Source organism: Pyrgilauda ruficollis, unplaced genomic scaffold (genome assembly GCF_017590135.1).
Source record: "Pyrgilauda ruficollis isolate IOZ18807 unplaced genomic scaffold, ASM1759013v1 scaffold183, whole genome shotgun sequence".
Classification (NCBI taxonomy): domain Eukaryota; kingdom Metazoa; phylum Chordata; class Aves; order Passeriformes; family Passeridae; genus Pyrgilauda; species Pyrgilauda ruficollis.
This window is the reverse complement of record NW_024517318.1, coordinates 386,704-405,255: the sequence shown is the minus strand read 5'-3', so window position 1 is coordinate 405,255 and position 18,552 is coordinate 386,704. Positions and strand designations below refer to the sequence as shown.

At 40.0% G+C, this 18,552-nt stretch overlaps 1 protein-coding gene across 2 annotated transcripts in view; it reads right to left on the bottom strand.

Annotated features, from left to right (window-relative positions):
* GYS2 (glycogen synthase 2) overlaps nucleotides 1–18,552 on the bottom strand; it is a 41,074-nt gene that overhangs the window by 19,161 nt on the left and 3,361 nt on the right. Inside the window, exons 2-5 of one of the 2 annotated variants that reach the window (XM_041464755.1) lie at nucleotides 13,423–13,604; nucleotides 10,721–10,912; nucleotides 10,081–10,266; nucleotides 1,177–1,321 (exon numbers count right to left, since the gene is read on the bottom strand). In XM_041464755.1, the coding sequence (XP_041320689.1) occupies nucleotides 1,177–1,321; nucleotides 10,081–10,266; nucleotides 10,721–10,912; nucleotides 13,423–13,604 (705 nt within the window). The remainder of the gene's footprint in view (nucleotides 1–1,176; nucleotides 1,322–10,080; nucleotides 10,267–10,720; nucleotides 10,913–13,422; nucleotides 13,605–18,552) is intronic. The other variant, XM_041464756.1, reaches the window with a different exon arrangement.

Here is an 18,552-nt window from a genome sequence, read left to right as displayed (position 1 = left end):
TGAATCTCTGTGCATGGAATTCTCTTCAGTTTCAAATGATGTTTTATCTGTGAGCAGTCTGGAGATTTTCTTCCCCAGATTAAACTGGATTCAGACTCATTTCAGTCTCCTAAAATCCCAAAACACAGACTATGATTTTCAGTGGTAGCTGTGGTGGGGAGAAGCCCCATGCCCATATAAAAAAAGCTTCAAAAGTCTGATTTTCAGAGTGCTCTGCACTTTGTAAAAATCAAGACCTTTCAGAGATACCCTAGTTTAAATGACTGAACTTCAGTGACTTTTAAGACATGGCTTTTTTGCTTAAAATAAAATGAAAAAGATAATCTAAGTCCACCATCCTACTGACAACTAGTCAGGAATGAGGCAAAGAATTCCATGAACAGCTCTTTTGTTTGGGTTCAGGAACCACAATGTGGCTTGAAGTATTGAAGTTAACCAGGATAACAATCCCAAACTATAATCAGCACTGCAAATCAACCAATAACTCTACAAAGAGTAAGCAAAAAGTCCCCCAAATAAACAAACAAACAAGCAAAAAATCCCAAGAAAAAACAAAAACAAAACAAAAACCAAGCCCAAACAAAAACAATAATTTGAGCACTGTTTTATTTAAAATAACCAAGATACCAACACACCTGCTAAATAGCCTCCAAAACTGTTGCGCAGTTTTTCCCTCATGCTGCTTACCTGCAGATGGAGTATTGGGGTTTATCCCTATAAAGCACTGATTTGAAGAGAAATGTGATGACACATCAAACTGGGATCACGACCTTACTCAAAATCCATGCATGGAACAGGACAAGGTTTCTAAGCTTCATATTTCATGAGACTAATATCAAGGGGAAAACCAGACAAATTATTGGGCACAGAACTATTTTTCAAACTCTACTCATTGGTCTAATAGAAAATATTTTATCTATATTAAGCTTACCATGGTTCAGTTCTGAAAGCATGGAAACCCTGCCACAGACAAAATTTCTGAAGCTGAGGAGTCCTGGCAAAAAATAGCCTAACATCCATGGAAAATTGGTTAATCCCTGTAGCATAGCCAGACACACCTGTGCATGTGCTCTTTCTCTTCATGCTTGCATACCTGCCTCTATAATGTTCATTCAGTCTAAGGAAATGTGGGCATTCTGAGGAAATAACAGTAAAAAAAAATAATTTAAGTCTTACCAGGGCTTTTTTTAAGCATATGTTCTGCTTCTGTGGCTGTGATCTGGGAGACTGTGGTGAACACATGGGCACAATGCACAGATGCCCGCTCCATACAGTACCGATGGTAAATCTGCCTCTCTCCAGCCTCCTTGTCAATGTCAAACTGTTAAATAACAAAACCAACAAAAACGACACCTGTGTGACATGACCATCAAACTGTCTCCCTCAGGGAAGGTTTCTCCTGCTAGGCTCCTTTTCCCCAGGGAATGAGAACGCCGTGATTATGCTGCTGTTTGTCACTGAACTATTTTATCAACTTCAAGGAGTTTGCAAGAGCAAGAGAGCTCTCAGATCCTGCTTGTTCCTCAAAGAATGGCAGCTCTGCCATGGAAGGAAATCTAGATTAATGATCCCATGAAAGGTAAGGATCTGTGGAATTTGGCCTGCTGGATGGCAGTGTATCATGTTGCCGCTTCCACGGGCTTGTTGGAAAATGGGAGAGCAGGGAGGTTGCTGGTACTGAAGGGAAGAAAAAAGGAATGGGGATGAGGATAGATCCTGGGGACTTGGCAGAATGGTGGGAATCACAGGTAGGTGAGAGAGAAGTGGAGAGGCAGGATATAAAGACTCAGTCACAAATCCCAAGGGAAAAAAAGAAAACAGAAAATGAGATATTTTCTGACACTCAGAGATATTCTTCCTCCAACTCTGCCACTGTTACTTGCTGCTTCTTATATTTCAGTTTGAACTCCCTTAATATTTAGAGGCAGATGCAAGTTAAACTGCTAGATAAGACATTCCAAACACTCAAGTATTTCTAAATCACCTTTAAATCTTTCAGCCACCCTTTGGTTAACTGAGCTTATATTATCCTGATGCAAAAAAAAACCCACACAATTCCCTTGAGTCCACGCTTAAAGGTTCAAATGTTCACTAACAGCATCCACTGCAAAATCACTACAACATAGTCTTAAAAAAGGTGTCAATGCTTTCAATTAAATCACAATCCTCTTAAATCTTCCATGATGTTTCACTTCTGGAAACAGAAGTCTTGAGCCCCTAAGGTCAACAGCATGGGCACCCAGTGGCCTGTGTGAGTTTCATGGAGGGTGACAACAACTCTCAGTGAGCTCTGTTGTGATCGCTGCCTAATGCTGGCTGCACAGTCTGATTTTGATTGCATTTGACTGTGTAACTTCATTGACCATAACAGATTTAACCCTACCACAGGCAGGGCAGACAGCACTTTCTATAGCTAGGACTGTGTGACCCCTGCCATGGCCAGCTGCTTTTAGCACTTCAGAACTTGGACAGAAGTAAAGCTATTTAGACTGTAACCTGTACTGCAAAGCTTAATGCCGGTACAGAACATACTGTGAGAAAGTTGATGCAATGTGAACCATTACAGGGAACTACAGTGAAGCAAAAAACTTCTTATTTTCACTTAGATAGGTGTAGACACAGATGTAGATATCTTATAACTGCTTTGCTGACAAAGTTAATTGCTTTTATCTGCTTTAATTCTGCAGCAGCGCTGCACTACTAGTGGGAAAGTGGCTTCTGCTGTGTTAGTTGAAAGTGTCAATATAACCACCCTAGTACAATCAAAAAAAAAAAGGACTCCTGAAAAATCTCAGCTGAAAACTTCCAAAGAAACTAGATTCTTTATTCTGGTATTGATGATCCTCTAGGTCAAGAGATTTTCTACATTTGCCAAGTACAATTTACATAATGTGCTAAATATTATGATACCATTTCTCAGTTTTATCCTCATATATCATCTTTTCTGCATTCCCCATGAGAATTTTAAAGCATGAAATACAAAGGATGATATTTTCTCTAGAATATTCATCTCACTTGTCACAGAAATACAAGTGGTAGAAAGAGCACAAAGAAGAGAAAAATAAAGGGGAACTCATTTGGCTCCTTATAGTGCCACAGGTCTTGGCTTACACTAAACTGATTCACAAGCAGCTCTTAACTGCATATTTGATTGTCTAAACATTCAGTGAAAAAAAGATACAAAATGGGACAGTTCTTTAGCACGCTAGACAAACACATGAATGGGATAGGCACAACTACACAGTCAGGACCATGCAAGTCTTTTCAAACACATCTGGCTTTCTATTAAAAATACTTTTGAAATTGCTAGCAAATAAATAGCTGGTCAAACTTCAAAGCAAGAATGGGTTTTAATTACAAAATGTGATTAGAAATTAAATTTGGGACATGCTCACCAACTGTTGATATACACTCCCTGTAACACTGCTGGGACAAAGGTCCATAAAAAGATTGTTAAGCATTGCGACTTATTTCTAGTTAACTCTTATTTCTTTGGTTGTATGAAAAGACTTTACATATTTAACACATATCGGTGCTTCTTTCTTCATTGCTATTCATTTTTCCATCTTTTGTAATTGGAAAATATTTTATTTTGCATATGCTTGTGGGGCTTTTGGCATGTTTTTGCAAAGGTACACAATTCCACAAGTACAAAGAGAGGTCACGAGGTTCTCACACTTCATTTGCTCTCACTCTCCAGCAGCTTCCAGCACCAATCAGTAAAGCAAGACCTTGACTTTTGACCTCAGTGTGGAGTAAGAACTGTGTACTTCTGAGCAGGCTAGACAAGCGACTTCAGAAAAGAGCCTTAGCCAAGTTGAAGGGCAGGTTAAAATTAGCTGATGAGACAGTGCAGGTGACAAATTTAACCCACCTAGTCCTGTGCAAAGACAGCTCAGCCTGCTCTGACAATCTCTAGAGTTAGAGGCACTGTGGGGCATGGGACAATATGCTGAAACCAGCAGGACACCAGGGCAGCTCCTCACCCCCAACCCAATGTTCCTGCTCAACACTGAGCCCTGCTCTCTTGTCCAGCCCAGCTCAGGCACCTGTGAACTCTGTTCCATATCCTTTGTGTTCAGCCAGAGCAAAGCGAGATTCCTGTCAAGTGCGTCACACCTGCTTTTGTTTGTTTGCTGTTATCAGCAAATGGGAACACTAGCTAAGCCACAGATCACAGCTGCATCAAGAGAAAAAAAAATCTAAGTCAGATTAACTGTTTACAGAACCCTTTAGGGTAGAATAGACTCTTAAGGTCCTTTAGGCCACCCATTTCAGTGATATTTAAAGACCAACAACTTCAATATCCACATCCCTGTAAATTTATTGGAGGATCCTCTCCTTCCCTGACTGGTAGAAACCAAGCAGATTATTAGAATTTACAAGATGGCAAGGATTAGAAGGGGAAATTATTTCTTCATAAGGCCATTCTAATTTCAAAGCAAAAGAGGAAGATGTTCCACAGGTGCAATGCTTTGGAGTAAAATTTGCATTTGCTGCAGTGCAATTCTGAGGGAAATTTTTGGTTCATTTCTGTGGATCCATGTAATGAGCATAACATCTCATTGATCTCTTAAAATTCAACATGTTAGGGGGCACAGCAGGTAATCACTGACCCTCCCAGCATGACATTCTGAACTCTGAGTGAAAAATAAGAGAATATTAAGCAGTTATGTTTCTTCTGGAAACAGTCACTGAAGTAGTAAATCCAAATCAGCCATTCCTACTTCAAAATTATAAAGATGAATTGCAAAGTATTTCCAAAATACAGGAATCATTTGAGAGTGGAAAAGGAGGCAGACTATGTTAGCCATCTAAATTCTTGTCTGAAAAAAAGACAAATTATTTGTCACAGTCTACAAAGAATCTCTAGATACTGATATTAGGCTATGCTCTCCTAATGAAAAAAAAAAAAAAAGGATGGTGAAAACCAACAGAAGTTAAACCAATACAAATTCAAACTGGAATTAATATATATAATTTTCTTAAATAAAACATTACGACACCTTGGCAGAAATAATACAGACTACCCTCACCATTTAAACCTTATCTCAAGAGTGGATAATATCACTGTAAATATTTTGTAGTTCAAATAAAAGGTACAGGATTGATGCTTGATGATTTTAAACAGAATATGAAATAATCTGTCTTTTAAAAGAGTGGTACAGTCAAGTTCAAAGTGATTCTGCAGGACCAAGGAACAGTCAGAGACTGGTTTGAAGTTCAAATTCCTTACTGACCAAAAGGTAGAATGGAAACATTTTTGCTTCCAGCATAATCTCACTGGCTGCTGCTGTCTGAATTAGGTAAGAACCACTCCCTTAAAATCCAGCTTACATCAAATTTACCTCCAATTGACTGCTGCCTTGTGTAAAGAGAACTTTCATTCTGGTAAAGCTCTGCCAAGCCAAAAGATAATGAAATTTACACTTCCTGGCTTAAATCAGATTTCCATCAGCTGCCCTGCTGACAAAGTGGATTAGCTTTGTGGAACAGTCAGATCAGTGATAAAATGGACAGTACAGCACTAAGTGGAGTGAGATATTGTCAACAAAAAAGCTCTTGACTATTCATTTTCATTGGGATTTTTAGTACTTTTCCTTTTAGACTTCTTGGGACAGGATTTTCCACCACTTTGCAAATGGGATTCAGCTGCACATGCATGAGCTGAATGAAAATATTCCAAGTTCTAAACAGAAGTGTTACACATCAGCAGGGCAACCTAAGGAAAAAGACAATGAAGACTATGACTAACCTTTTTTCCTTCTCCTTTTCCCATTAAACTCAAAGTGGTTTTTTTTTTAGCAAGAAGCATCAGAGGCTGAACCAGACAAACTTCTCCATGATGCCAGGCCAGTTGTCCCAAAAGTAATTCCAGGTTAAATAATTTCCCAAAATGATCTGTATATTCACCTAGGAACTTGTCTGGATCATCAGTGTCTCAGTCAATTTATGAAAGGTGCTGGTCTATTTAAAACTCTAGAGGCATGAAAGGATACAAAAAAAATCTCCACGCAAAACAAACAAAAAACTAAATCAGTCCCCTTAAACAATGGGGAAAACAATAACATTCTCAATCTTCAGCTGAGAAGCCAATTCCTCCTGAAGAGAGAAAGGCTCCATAGCCACAGAGATTTTTTCACAGACATTCCTACCTTTTAGCAATTGTGGTTCAGTTCATCTTGGCAACAAACATACCCTCACACACCAATGTAAAAACTACACTGGACATGGAGACAATGGGAAAATACCCTGTTGGTTGGACTATTTAGACATGCAAAAGTTCTTACACTTCTTTTGGGAATTAAACTCATAAAAACCTCTGCTTGATATTGAAATTAGGAAGTGTTGAGTTTGAAAGAGTTCAAGACAGTAACCCATAGATTTAGTGAGCAGTCCCTGGCCCAGTCATCTACCCAGGGTTCTTCAAATAATTAAAAGTAAATAAAAATAAAGACACTGCCAGTTATTGTACATGCCACCCCATTTTGTTCTTTAGGTTTTCCCTCCCTTCCTTCCTCCAGGAAGAGAGTGAATTAAATGTGAATCTAGGTACTAAAATATGTACTAAATAGTAACATGACAGTGTTACGTCTGGTGGCCACTGTGCTCCTGAGCACCTGCTAAGAGTTTAACACCCAGGTTCTCACTGGAGCAGAGGCAGATAAATTCCAGCCAGCCGAGATGAACTGAGTTAAAACTGTAAGAATATAAGAATTGTATAAGCTCAAACCTTAACCACAGAATCATTAAGGTTGGAAAAGACCTCCAAGATCACTGAGTCCAACCTTTGACCAATCACCACCTGGTCAATTAAAGCACAGCCCTGAGTGCCATGTCCAGTTGCTAAGCCGTAACGCTGCCTAAGAACCAGGATCCCATCTCTGACTGAGGCAAAGAGCACTTGGCTCAGGAAGTGGTCAGGACTCACACAACTTTACAGTCTTACATCCATAATACACCCTCCTGTCTTCCAGCCATCCACAGCTCTCCTCTACTAGGCTGACTGGGTTTGCAACCCCCCAGAAAATATCCTCTTACAGATTACAGGCTGACACGTGCCCTCAGCTCGTGGAACAGGGAGTTTTGGTAGCCTACAGCTCAGGACTCTACTGATCTTGCATCTTCTAGCCCTGCTTATCTATGGGGATGGCTTGACAGTGCAGTGGGAGAGTCCTGCACTGTGTGGGCAGTGCAGAACTGTCTACCAGGCATCCTAACTCAGCATTTTGTGGACTGTGTTGAGGAGCAAAGACATGAGGTTTCCTCTTTTCTCTGTATGAGCTGCACACGCCTGATTGCATCAGGCACAATAAGGCCATGCACTTTCGTTCTGTGCTGCAGCCATTTTTCTGTGACATCTGGCACAACACATCCTGGCAGCTGCATCCTTCCCTGTTGCCATGATATTTTCTGGAAAATCCTTTTGCCAGGATTTCCTCCTGAGAAGCTGAGGAGCCTCAGGAAAGAAATGTAAACAATAACTATCTGCTGCTCTGGAATGAAACAGGTGCATCTTCGATTGGTCCATGTGGATTGTTTTCACTTGATGACCAATCACAGCTACCTGTGTCAAGGCTGTGAGCAGTCACAAGATTTTGTTATCATTCCATTCCTGTCCTTTCCAGCCTTCTGATGGATCCTCTCTATTCTTTTAAGTATAGTTTTAGTATATCATTTTAATATAATATAATAGAATATCATCATATAATAAAAGAGCCTTCTGAAACGTGCAGTCAAGATTCTCATCTCTTCCCTCGTCCTGGCACCCTCAAACACAACCATACCTCCCCCCATCTCAGCTGCTGCCTGGTGGGAACTGTGCTCTAGCTGTGAAACACGGGTCAAACGTGAGAACTTAATCATACTTCAAAGGAAAACATTTATACAATAGCACTGAAACAGGAAACCCAGCTATTTTTGGGATGGGATGGGGTGAAATGCTCTAAAAAAATATTGCTTTCTCCAAAGATTAAACATTAGGAAGCCCTAAAGAATCTTCTTCACAAAGAAAATTGCTTGCTTGGCCTAAATAATTTGCTGCTAGAAGGTAACAACAAGAATATGTCTGAAGATCTAGCTGTTATTTAATTAGGGTATTTGAGATCAAGCTCTTGTGTCTTAACTGACTTTTGGGCCACGGTGATCTTTTCACAACCAAAGAGGCCCTCACTAAGATAGTTAACTTTTCCAGTTAAGTTAGAGGTTTAGCATCCTACAGAAATATTAAACAATCGTATAACAGCATGACATAATTTCCTCTATTAGTACCTTTAAATGTCAACCCACAGAGGTTATAAAGCATTACGGCCTAGAAATCCACAATTTCCTTCCCTTAAATATTATTTACAGCCATTTTGAATGATTTTTGAAATTGATACTTATGTTTCATTCCACATATTCTTAGAATAAAATCTGAATAGACATTTCTGTATTTGTGACAGAGCTGATGGTTACCAATGGGATTTGTGAGGCTTTGCAAGATGGACAGTGCTTTCATACATAAAGGTGTTCATGTCATGTGTGGACAGAAAAAATTATATTAATACTGTGGCTAGTTTATAAATATATTAAAGTCTGCAGCTTTAGTCACATGTGAGATCGTTAGATTACCTTTTGAGTACACAGACAAGGGTGAGGCCCCCAAAAGTATTCATGAAGAGAAAAAAACCCAGTTGCTTTGAGGAAAAAAAAGACTACTTTCCAGACTGCTTGCAGCTCACTCAATTAACCAGAATCAAAACAAACCATTCTACATTATACACACAGAGAGATTATGAGCAAGCAGGAGTGTCTGCACTCCTACACAGCAGGACTGTGATGTTCATGCTGCCTTAATGCCTAACAACCTAACAACCATAACTAACTTAGGAGTCTAGGAGAGATGATTTACAAGGGCTTGGAGTGACAGGACAAGGGGGAATGGCTTCAGAATGACAGAGTGCAGGTTTAGATTGGATATGAGGAAGAAATTCTTCCCTGTGAGGGTGGTGAGGCCCTGGCACAGGTTGCCCAGAGAAGCTGAGGCTGCCCCATCCCTGTCCAGTGTCCAGCCCCTGTCCAGGTTGGATGGGGCTTCGAGCAACCTGGGACAGTGGAAGGTGTCCCTGCCCATGGCAGGGGTCAGGATGAAATGATGTTTACCAAAAAAACCCAAACCATTCCATGATTCTCTGTTTCCAAGTCAGGCCAGCAGCACACAACTGCTTAGGCCTTGTCTTTGGGAGACACAGCTCCCCAACATGTCAAGCTTCAAACATACAACTGAAAATTACCAACTATGTAATTTTCTTCACTGATTTTAGCCAAGGAAGTGCATGAATGATGTCGTTCTTTTATGTACCTCTACCTTTACTAAGTGCTGGAATGGAAAAACCTCTTGAATTCAGGCTTGTCTGTGACCATATGAGAAATCCCAGATCAGGCAAAGTACCCCAATGAGGGCAGTGCTAAAAACATTTGAGTCCTTGAAACACTGGTTTGTGTTATGCTTTGAGTGGAAAGAGTACAGTGAATATCAAAACCAACAGACAGTATACACACATTCCAAGAAACACATGTGAGTCTTTTGTACTCAGAAAGTACTTCCTACATTTGCCAGTTACAAATAAGGCCTAACCTGAAATGCCTGAAATTAGGACTCACTAAGGTTTGTAAAAATTAAGAAGCAGGCTGGGGGGAAAAAACCTCAAAGCAACCACGACCCACTGCAGTTCTGGGGTGTTTTTAACAAGAGGAGGGCTATTGGTTATTTTTTCTACTGTGTTACATTAAGAAAGAGCGTTGTGAGGCTGCACCTGAAGGGTTAGATGTTGGCTAGAGCTGAATAGGTTTTACTAGTTTCTACTGAGCTTTCAAACCTGTCAGATGAGACAAAGGCACTCATGCCTAGACTTCATGATCTTACAAATACCATTTCTCATGCTCTGGAATCAACAACCAGCTATGGGTCAGTCATAAGCAATCACACAAGACAGAAAATACAATAAATGGTGTAACACCGTAAACAGAAGAGGAGCCAGGAGATGATTAGCTAAAAAAAAAAAAAAACCAGAGAAGAATGAGAAAAATGTCTCTTACCTGGTCCAGATTGTTATAAAAGTCAATACTGGCTGCACACAAGTATCTCCCAAGCAGAGTCGCATGGGTAGTAAAAATTGTGGCAACGGGAAGTTTTTGTGATCGAGACAGGATTAAACCCACTCCTGCCTGCCACTCGTGGAAGTGGGCAATTATATTTGGCTTGTCATCAAACTGACAGGAAAGCTGAAAATACAAAGAAATACATAAAACATACATTATCCCATCATCCCAGCCCCAGAGAACTTTTTTTTTTTTTTTTGGTGAAGCCTTTTGTATGCTTGCTTTCCTTCTTGTGACAAAACAATACAATTTTAAGAGGACACTTGCCTTGATTTTCATCAGCCCTAGTCCTCAGCCCAAGAAAAACGTGTGCCTCTCTAGCACCTCAGAACAGACCCCTTACTAGAGTGTCAGAGGACTCTGGCAAGCACAGTCGCTCAAGACTCTACGCTGGGCAGCCCCACTACCTTTCTTCTTGAAAAATATAGTTGAATGACCACTAAACATTTACATTTTAAATACAAATTTGATTTACATTAAGATCAACTTCCTAAAAATTTTGGTTTTCAAACTGGAGAATAGGAACCACATCCCAAGGTGGTTTTGGTCTGCAAATTTCTAGATTTAAAAATTGTACCTCTTTCAAAAACCAGGCTGTTAATGATCCAAAAATCACAGCATCGTTGGCTTCTCGGTCATGAAAAGGGATCCCTATGTTGCTGACTTCCCAAAATTCACTTTTCCACTTGTCCAGGTTCCAAGCTGCTGATCCTATATCAAACAGTAAGACATAAGGGCTGCCCTCTATCAGCCATCTTCCAAAAAAGACCTATGGAAAAGAGACAGGGAAAAGAAGGATAGAAAGAAAATGTTAAAGTGAATGCAAAGGCCAGTTAGCACAACAATCTTCATCCATCAAATCTGAAGTGTTTCACACAAGGAATGTGTATTCACAGTCCTACAACCCAGGACTTGCAATTTTCTTTGCAAAATACATGGAGCAATACTGAAGCAAAGGAAACTATAATCTTGATGAACATTTTATTTTTAAGTCTTTCATTTTAGATTTTCATTGCAATAGTAACTTATTTTCCATGAAAGAAAAAAAAGGTTAGGAAGACCGCACTTGCTTGAATAATGAGGTCTTCTTATTGAAGTATCTATGCCAGTTCTGTTCTTATTTTAAAATTATTATTTTCTTTTATTCATTGTCTCCAGTCTTTTGCTGTTTATGTTAGATTACTGGGGAGAGGTTTTGTAGGACTGATGCTTGTTGCCTGTATCTACCATGACATTTCTTCCTTCTTCCCAAGCAGCACAGAGGGGAAGGATTCCACTTCCATTTCGAAGAGTGGAAGGATCAATCGGAATACCTAAAAGGATCAATCACAACACCTAAAATCACATCAGGCTAAAAATGCAGCTTTCCTGCTTTGTCTCCATTGGTATAGTTAAACATTTCTAAGAGTATTTACAACTTCACTGCCATCACTGGCTTGCCCAACCCAGCTGGGCCCACACTACAGTCTGCAAATTCAAATAATTTCACATTAAATCTACCACCAAAACAACTGGGACCTCAGGAGTTGAACCCAGCCCTGACACTGCAATGAGCTGAAGAGAGGTCAGGTCTTGAAAACAAGTAAGATAAAAGGTTTTGGCCTGTTTTCACAAAAAGTACAAGGCCTAACAAAGACTGGTTTGCTCCTTTTCACTCCTCATGTATTTATTTCAGACTGTCCAGATTTGCTATTAAGGAAAATGAGGTTAAAAAAGCAGGGAACCCAGACTTCATCTAAATACATGGTCAAGTTGTGGCAAGGAACACACCTGACCTGAGAAGTTTGGAAGCATTCCTAGGTCCCCTGGTTTAAAACCATCCATTGTGATGCATAAGCAAAATCCAGACATAAATGTTAAGAGGATAAGTGCAGCTCCTGGAAACGAGAACGTCATTATTGGAGATCAAAGCTATATTTGGCATCCCTGGGACAGATTTGCTGCTGTATATGAATACTCCAGTAGCACCATGCACATGTTGGGCTGGCAGAGGTAGCTGATCAAATTAGATGCATTGCTGGAACAACATAAGGCATTGCAATCAATCTGCCCCAGAAGTCTTTCTGTAACAGTCTGTTACACAGGATTGTTACAGCGGCAACATGGAAAACTTGATCAATCACCTATGAAAATATGATAAAGATAAGAAATGACAGATTGGACCTTTGAGTTTGAGCCTGTACAATTCAAGCATCATGTCAGTGTCCCCAACAGACACCCTCCCAAGCTGTGGCACATACTCATCCAACAAAAGGCATCTGCACAACCGGGCATTAGGTCCTAAGAACAGCACAACTGCTCTTACAAAGGGAGACAACACATTGCCAGTGTCATAGCTAGTGGCAACCCAAGAACTTCTGCACTGAAGTGTATCAATCCCCTCAGCAACAGTAAGAATCCCTCCCTGCTGCTGCCTCTGATGCTCTCCACATCTGTTCAGCACACAGTATGAGCAGACAATTTTTCCTCCTGCAAACTGGCATCTCGGAGGGACTCCACAATGAGTCAGCGAGTTCTACACCTCTGATAAGGACTTCAAGAAAGGAGGTCAAATTTAGCATGAGTTACCTTCCACCCATTTTCAGGTAACCAAAGCTGCTTGCAGCTTAATAACTGCCCATCAACACAGCAGATAATCTATTTCTTTTAGCAGATAATCTTGATAGGAAGAAGTTTATTCCTACTTTATTGTTGGAGAAACCGAGCCTCAGAAAGGCCATGAGATCACACAGAAAACACTGGCTAAAAATCATGCTGGAAAAGGAGTGTTGTGTTGTGGTTTAACCTCTCTTCTCAGGGAACTGACAGCTGGTTGCACTGAACTGAGGAAGTGGATCCTTTGTCACCTCAGTGCTTTTCTTGAGTCCTTTTCTGGTTTTCAACTCAATATTTTTATGCTACATTAGAAAAATTGAGAGCTAATGAAACACGTCTCACTCCTATGCAAGAATGAGAAATGTAAGGGCACAAAGTAAGGTCATATTATATGTACTAAAATCTCACCATACTTAAGAGACCAAATAAATAAGTCATTAATCCAGTTAAGCAGCCTTGCAGATAAATGACTGTTAAAACCCATAATTGGATGAACTGGTTTCTCCTCAAAAATAAACTTTAATGAATTGACTCTGCTGTTCTAACAGTGGATTCCGAGCCTTTCCCATTGTGACATTGACCAGGACTGCTGTGTCAAGTGGAAAAACAAGAGCATTAACTCAAACTTTAATCTCCTCAGAGTCAGATTTGTTGCCCTGGGAAGCAGCAGCATATCTGATTTACCTGACACCCATGGCTTTTCATGGTGTCCATTGCCTTCTTAACTGCAGGGTTTGGAGGTTCAGAGAATTCCACCTGAGTCTTCACATTCTGCTCAAAATAGGGGCCAATCAGGAAATAGTTTTCACCCCATTCATCTGCTGTAGTTTTGGATTTTGTCTGGATCACAGTGTAAATGCCTCCTACTGCAAAAGACGATCACAAAGAACAAAAATTAGAAAGGGGCACAGGCTACAGATCTCTGTACTAAGCTCCAACCCATCTGTGGATCAGATGCACTGCTAGTTAAATCCCCTCACATATGTATACTTTAAGTGAAATACAGCCTCAGTCAACTAAATAGGAGTTCAGTCTCTTATACAATATTAGAGCTTCACTGTTCAATCCGGGGATTAAAATCCTGGGCCTCATACTTCCACTCTCCCATGTCTGATCTTGATTCTGCTGCATCCCAAGCACAGCCTTCTGCTTTTGTTTTATTGCTTCAGTTATAATTTTCAAACCTACTTTTCATCACATGGTAAGAACTGAGCTTGTTTGACACAAATCACTAAGAGAAGTTGAGGAACTGCAGGATTTCATTGATTGCTAGCTATAAAAATGAACTTAACCCAATATCCTCAAAGCATAAGGAGTCTTGCTCCATTATCAGTCTTGAAGAGTTGCTCAAGTTGGAGGGAATGTAGCCTACACTGACTACATAAATGTCTGTAGCATCTTTCACCAAAAGATTGTCTGCTTTAAAAGCAAATGTAGCATTCAAATGTGTAAGAGAATTCAGCACCATCCCTCACCAAGTCAACACAGATCTATCTAGTCTTGCAAAGGCTGTGCTAGAGTCCCTTAGCTGCTCTTGCTCAGAGTTTGCCATAGCCAGCCCTGGAATTCACGCACTGGCAGGGCAAACCCCCCTTTGCCACAGTCCCCAGAGTGCCAGGCAGTGGGCACTGCACCACCACCAAGTCAGAAGAACAATAGGGCATGCTTGAATCCAGTAAGGGAGCAGGATGGCAAAGGAAAACCTGAAGCCAAGCAGCTGCTGCACACCAGAGACAACGAGTGTAGCTGCAGCAAGGTGGAAGAGAGGGAGCACAACAGGTACAAAGAGCAAAAGAAATACCACAGAAGGGATTGGTGCTCCTACATAATATTTGTTCCCTCCACTGAATGTTGAAGCCTTGGAAATATTTGGCATCTCCAGGGAAGGAGATGGTGCTACAGCTTCCAGCAGTGACATCAAAATTACTTAGGGAGTCAGCACTGAAAGCTGCGAGGCACTGAGAGCTGGCACTCTAGGCTTACACTTTTAAAGCTATTGGGATATCCAGAGGTGCCAGTGCACCACTTCCAACAGAATTAAAAATCTTGAGAAGTTACCTAATTCTCCTTAAAAATCTGCCACTGCTATGTACAATACGGTGGCTAACGCTGCTCAGCACTTTGGAAGATTAGTTCGCAGATTAATTAAACTGTATCCCCTAAAAAACACAGAAAGCCCTCTGTAAAGTCTGGTGTCTTGCAGCCCTGAGGAGCCAAATGACAGAGTTACAGTTTTAATTATGCTCCTAGAAAAGAAATTATTCACTTAAATGCATTTTCTCTACAAATATCCCATTTGTTTTGAATGCTGAAAGGATCCCTGGTCTCAATATTTTCAAGTCTCAGGAATCTAGGTATTTACAAAGAGAAAAAAAAGCAGATCCAATCTACCAGCTTGCTAAGTAGAATTAGTACAATAAATTATTACCCTTAATAATTCAAGACCAAAGAAGACATGAATCTTACAGATGTCTGTTCCTAAATCAAGCTGTCAGTTCAAGAGTTTCACATCACGTAGCCATGGAATTGCAGAAGGAAACTGTAGGAATGCGCCCCCTAATGACAGAGTGGCAAAACTAACCTTTGTCCCCCAAAAAAGGAAAGAAGCCCAGAAGTTTCTCTCAACTATTAGGTGAAAAGCCACCTCATAGGACCTCAGGGACTTCACCAAACACTAGAGAACATCTAACTGGATAGAAGCCAACAAGTCCCGCCTGACCCATCAAGTAGAAAAGAACAGAACAAAAGAGTAAAAAGGCTTTTGTGAAGTGTTTTCACCAGGAGCAGACCTCTTGCACCTGGCTCGAGTTTTTCTGTTTGTTATTTTGCCTTTTATTAAACCTTTTTTGTTTCTAACACCGCAGCAGAAGCCGTCCTGCTTATTTTATGCCCCCAAAGCAATAGCTGAGCTATCCTTGGGTGTATTAAGTTTCTTTCGAGGGCTTATAAGAACTGGCCCGAGAAAAACAATTTAATAGGAAACCTATGCATATGACTATTGTTCTCCCCTTCAGCAGGACCAAAAAGCTTAAGAAACTAATTTATAGTCATCATATTCTTCCATGGCTGCTTTGGACAGGGATTTAGAGCAATCTTAGATAAATAACACTGTATTTTCCCTCCAAGTTCCTCTGCTCACAAGCTGAGTCTATTTGAATAGCTTGGATTCAGATAAACATAAAATTTTAATTATGTGAGACAAGTCAGAATATTCAACCTATAAAGCAATAGTTATCATGATACATCTGTTTTTATGGAGTGGTAAATTCATCATAGGAGCATAAGAGGCTTCAATCCAAAACAGATAAATATGAGGCTTGGTAGAAATCTTAGTCATGGAACTGGCTGGTTTGAATTGGCAGGGATACAGAGCTTAGAATGACGAAACATTTTAGTGCAGAGCAGCCTGGTGATCCAGGAAAAAGAGAAAACATGACTTGCAAGATGGAAGACACTAAATACCACGATAAAGCTGTATATGCCTAGAGTGAAGCAAAGCTCCTTTCCCCATCCTAGGAGCGTGGATCAGCCTTTTCCATACTGCAAAGGGCTCAACACCAGGATTGGCAACATAGCTGAGTTTCCACAGCCACGGATTTGAAGAGAAATGGGGAAGCTGCAGCTCAAGGCAGGGCAGAGCCTGGATCTTTGTTTCACACAGCCAGCATCTGAGTGTTTCTTTCCACAAGGTTATCCTTAGGATCCCTGTGTGCCCTAAAGGGCCAAAGATGCATGGAAGGCCTCTTACGGGGAGTGTGCTGTGCTCTGCTGTTGTAATCTGTTGCACAGCAAGGTAAAAAACATTTCAGGGCACTGATTTGCCTGAAATGCAATAAAAAGTACTTATGATAAAATCCAAGGAGTACATTTTACAGGTTGTTAAAACTCCTCAGAAGGTAATTGTGATAAAAGCAGTGCTACCTGGCCCCCAGACTTGCTTTTGTCTTCCCTGTTACTGTGGAAATATGACTCACAAAGCATGTCTGCGCATAAGGTTTAACTGACAATAGAGGGAAACTGCAAGTGAAACTATGTATGTAGGAAGTGTTGGGTATAACTTAAAAAAGAGATCTTGAGAACAGAGCAATGTCTAGAATAATGTATTGATTTTTGAAATTACACTTCTCCATAGCAAACTCAAGGAACAAAATATACATCTTTTAAGAGATAGTTTCTACATGCTAAGTTGCTTTGAATTCCCCGGAAATATTTGTGCCAGTAAGCAAAATATTACATATCCTACCAAGTAGCAGAGTAGGGGTTTACATGTTCAGCTCACAGAATTCTCAAATCACTTCAACAATTTGGTAAGCCTTCTTTTTCTTGTCTAATATGATGTTTTAGATCGTACTATAAACAGAAAACCTTTCCAAACAACAGGGATGTACCAAAATGTTGCAAGTTTCTCTATGCTGCCTCTCAAATTTTGTACTTTGAAACAGGGTTAAAACAAACAAGAAATGACTAAATGAAAAAACCGATAGAGAATCAGTAGAGATCAGAATAAGAGAATTGGTTTGGAATATCACAGACAAGGGGAATTAGCAGTAAAATGTTGATACAGGAATAGTTTAGTTTTCTGATGTTCAACAAAATGCTTTATTAAAATATATTAAGTTTTAGTAATTTTAAAACTTCCTTGAAATAAATATATTTCTATTATTTCTTTTTAAAACATGCTTTTAACCTTTCCACCAATAAATGAAATCAACTTTAAAAGGAAATCAACAAAAAATCTTTCCCCCATCTATCTCCTTTTCATTCTTCCTCTTTTTTTTTAATTTTTTTTTCAGGATTCGAACTGCTACAATCGCTCTCACATCAATTGTTTCACCATTCTCCTCAGAATGTGTCTTTGATCTGCACAGGTGTGATAAAAATTTGGATTGAACTTGTTTCTAACATTTGACTGGAATTTGATTGATTGACTGATTGTCTGTTGAGGTATTCTTAATAAAATCAGGTTGTAAAATGTGTCAGGTGAAAAACTACCAGCATCTTCAGCCAGCAGATATTTTTCCTGTGGTTTTTGGGCTATGTTTGTGGCCAGGACTCCTCAGAAGAGAGATCTCCACATTCTCTGAAATGCTGACATTCCAAACACATTTTGAAATAATACTGAACCATTAAACTTATGACAGATGTCCACAACTGAGAAGCTATTTCTGTGTGTATCATCCCCAGTGCACAAGATTTCATTTGGAACTTATTTGACATTGATATTCCACCCCACTCTATAAATGCACAGAGCTCTCAGGCTGTGCTTATGCCAAGTTTATGCCAGCACATCCCCACTCCCCAAAGGGTGTCACTTCATCTGTGTCACAAATTACAGTAATCACCTTCTCCCAAGGAAGTTTCATCATGGAAAGACACAGAGGAAGTAAAATGCTGGTCCTACTGACTTCAGTGGATTCAGGATTTAATTTCCAAAAGTCCAGTTTTTCAACAGAGAAACTGAACCAAGATCTCTTCTCCAGGGAGAGCTGAAACAAGTGTTGTTTTTAGCACAGTCTTCGTTCCAATGGGGATGGAATAAAAATATTTGAGATTCATCTACCAGTGACTCTTGAGCTAAGCTGTTCATAGCTGAACGATGACATAAGCTGGCTGTTTGCCCAGCATTTTTAAGCATTCTTCTACTTTCTATCTAAAAGCTATGAGTGGTACAGCAAGGGATACTAATCTAATTACTGGAATTACTTTCAAGACATCTTTCTAGAGAAAAGAGCAGATCTTGAACATTCTCACCCCTTCTAACCAATGTGTCAGAAATCCCACTACAGACAAACTCAATCCAGGCCCAAAGTCTTC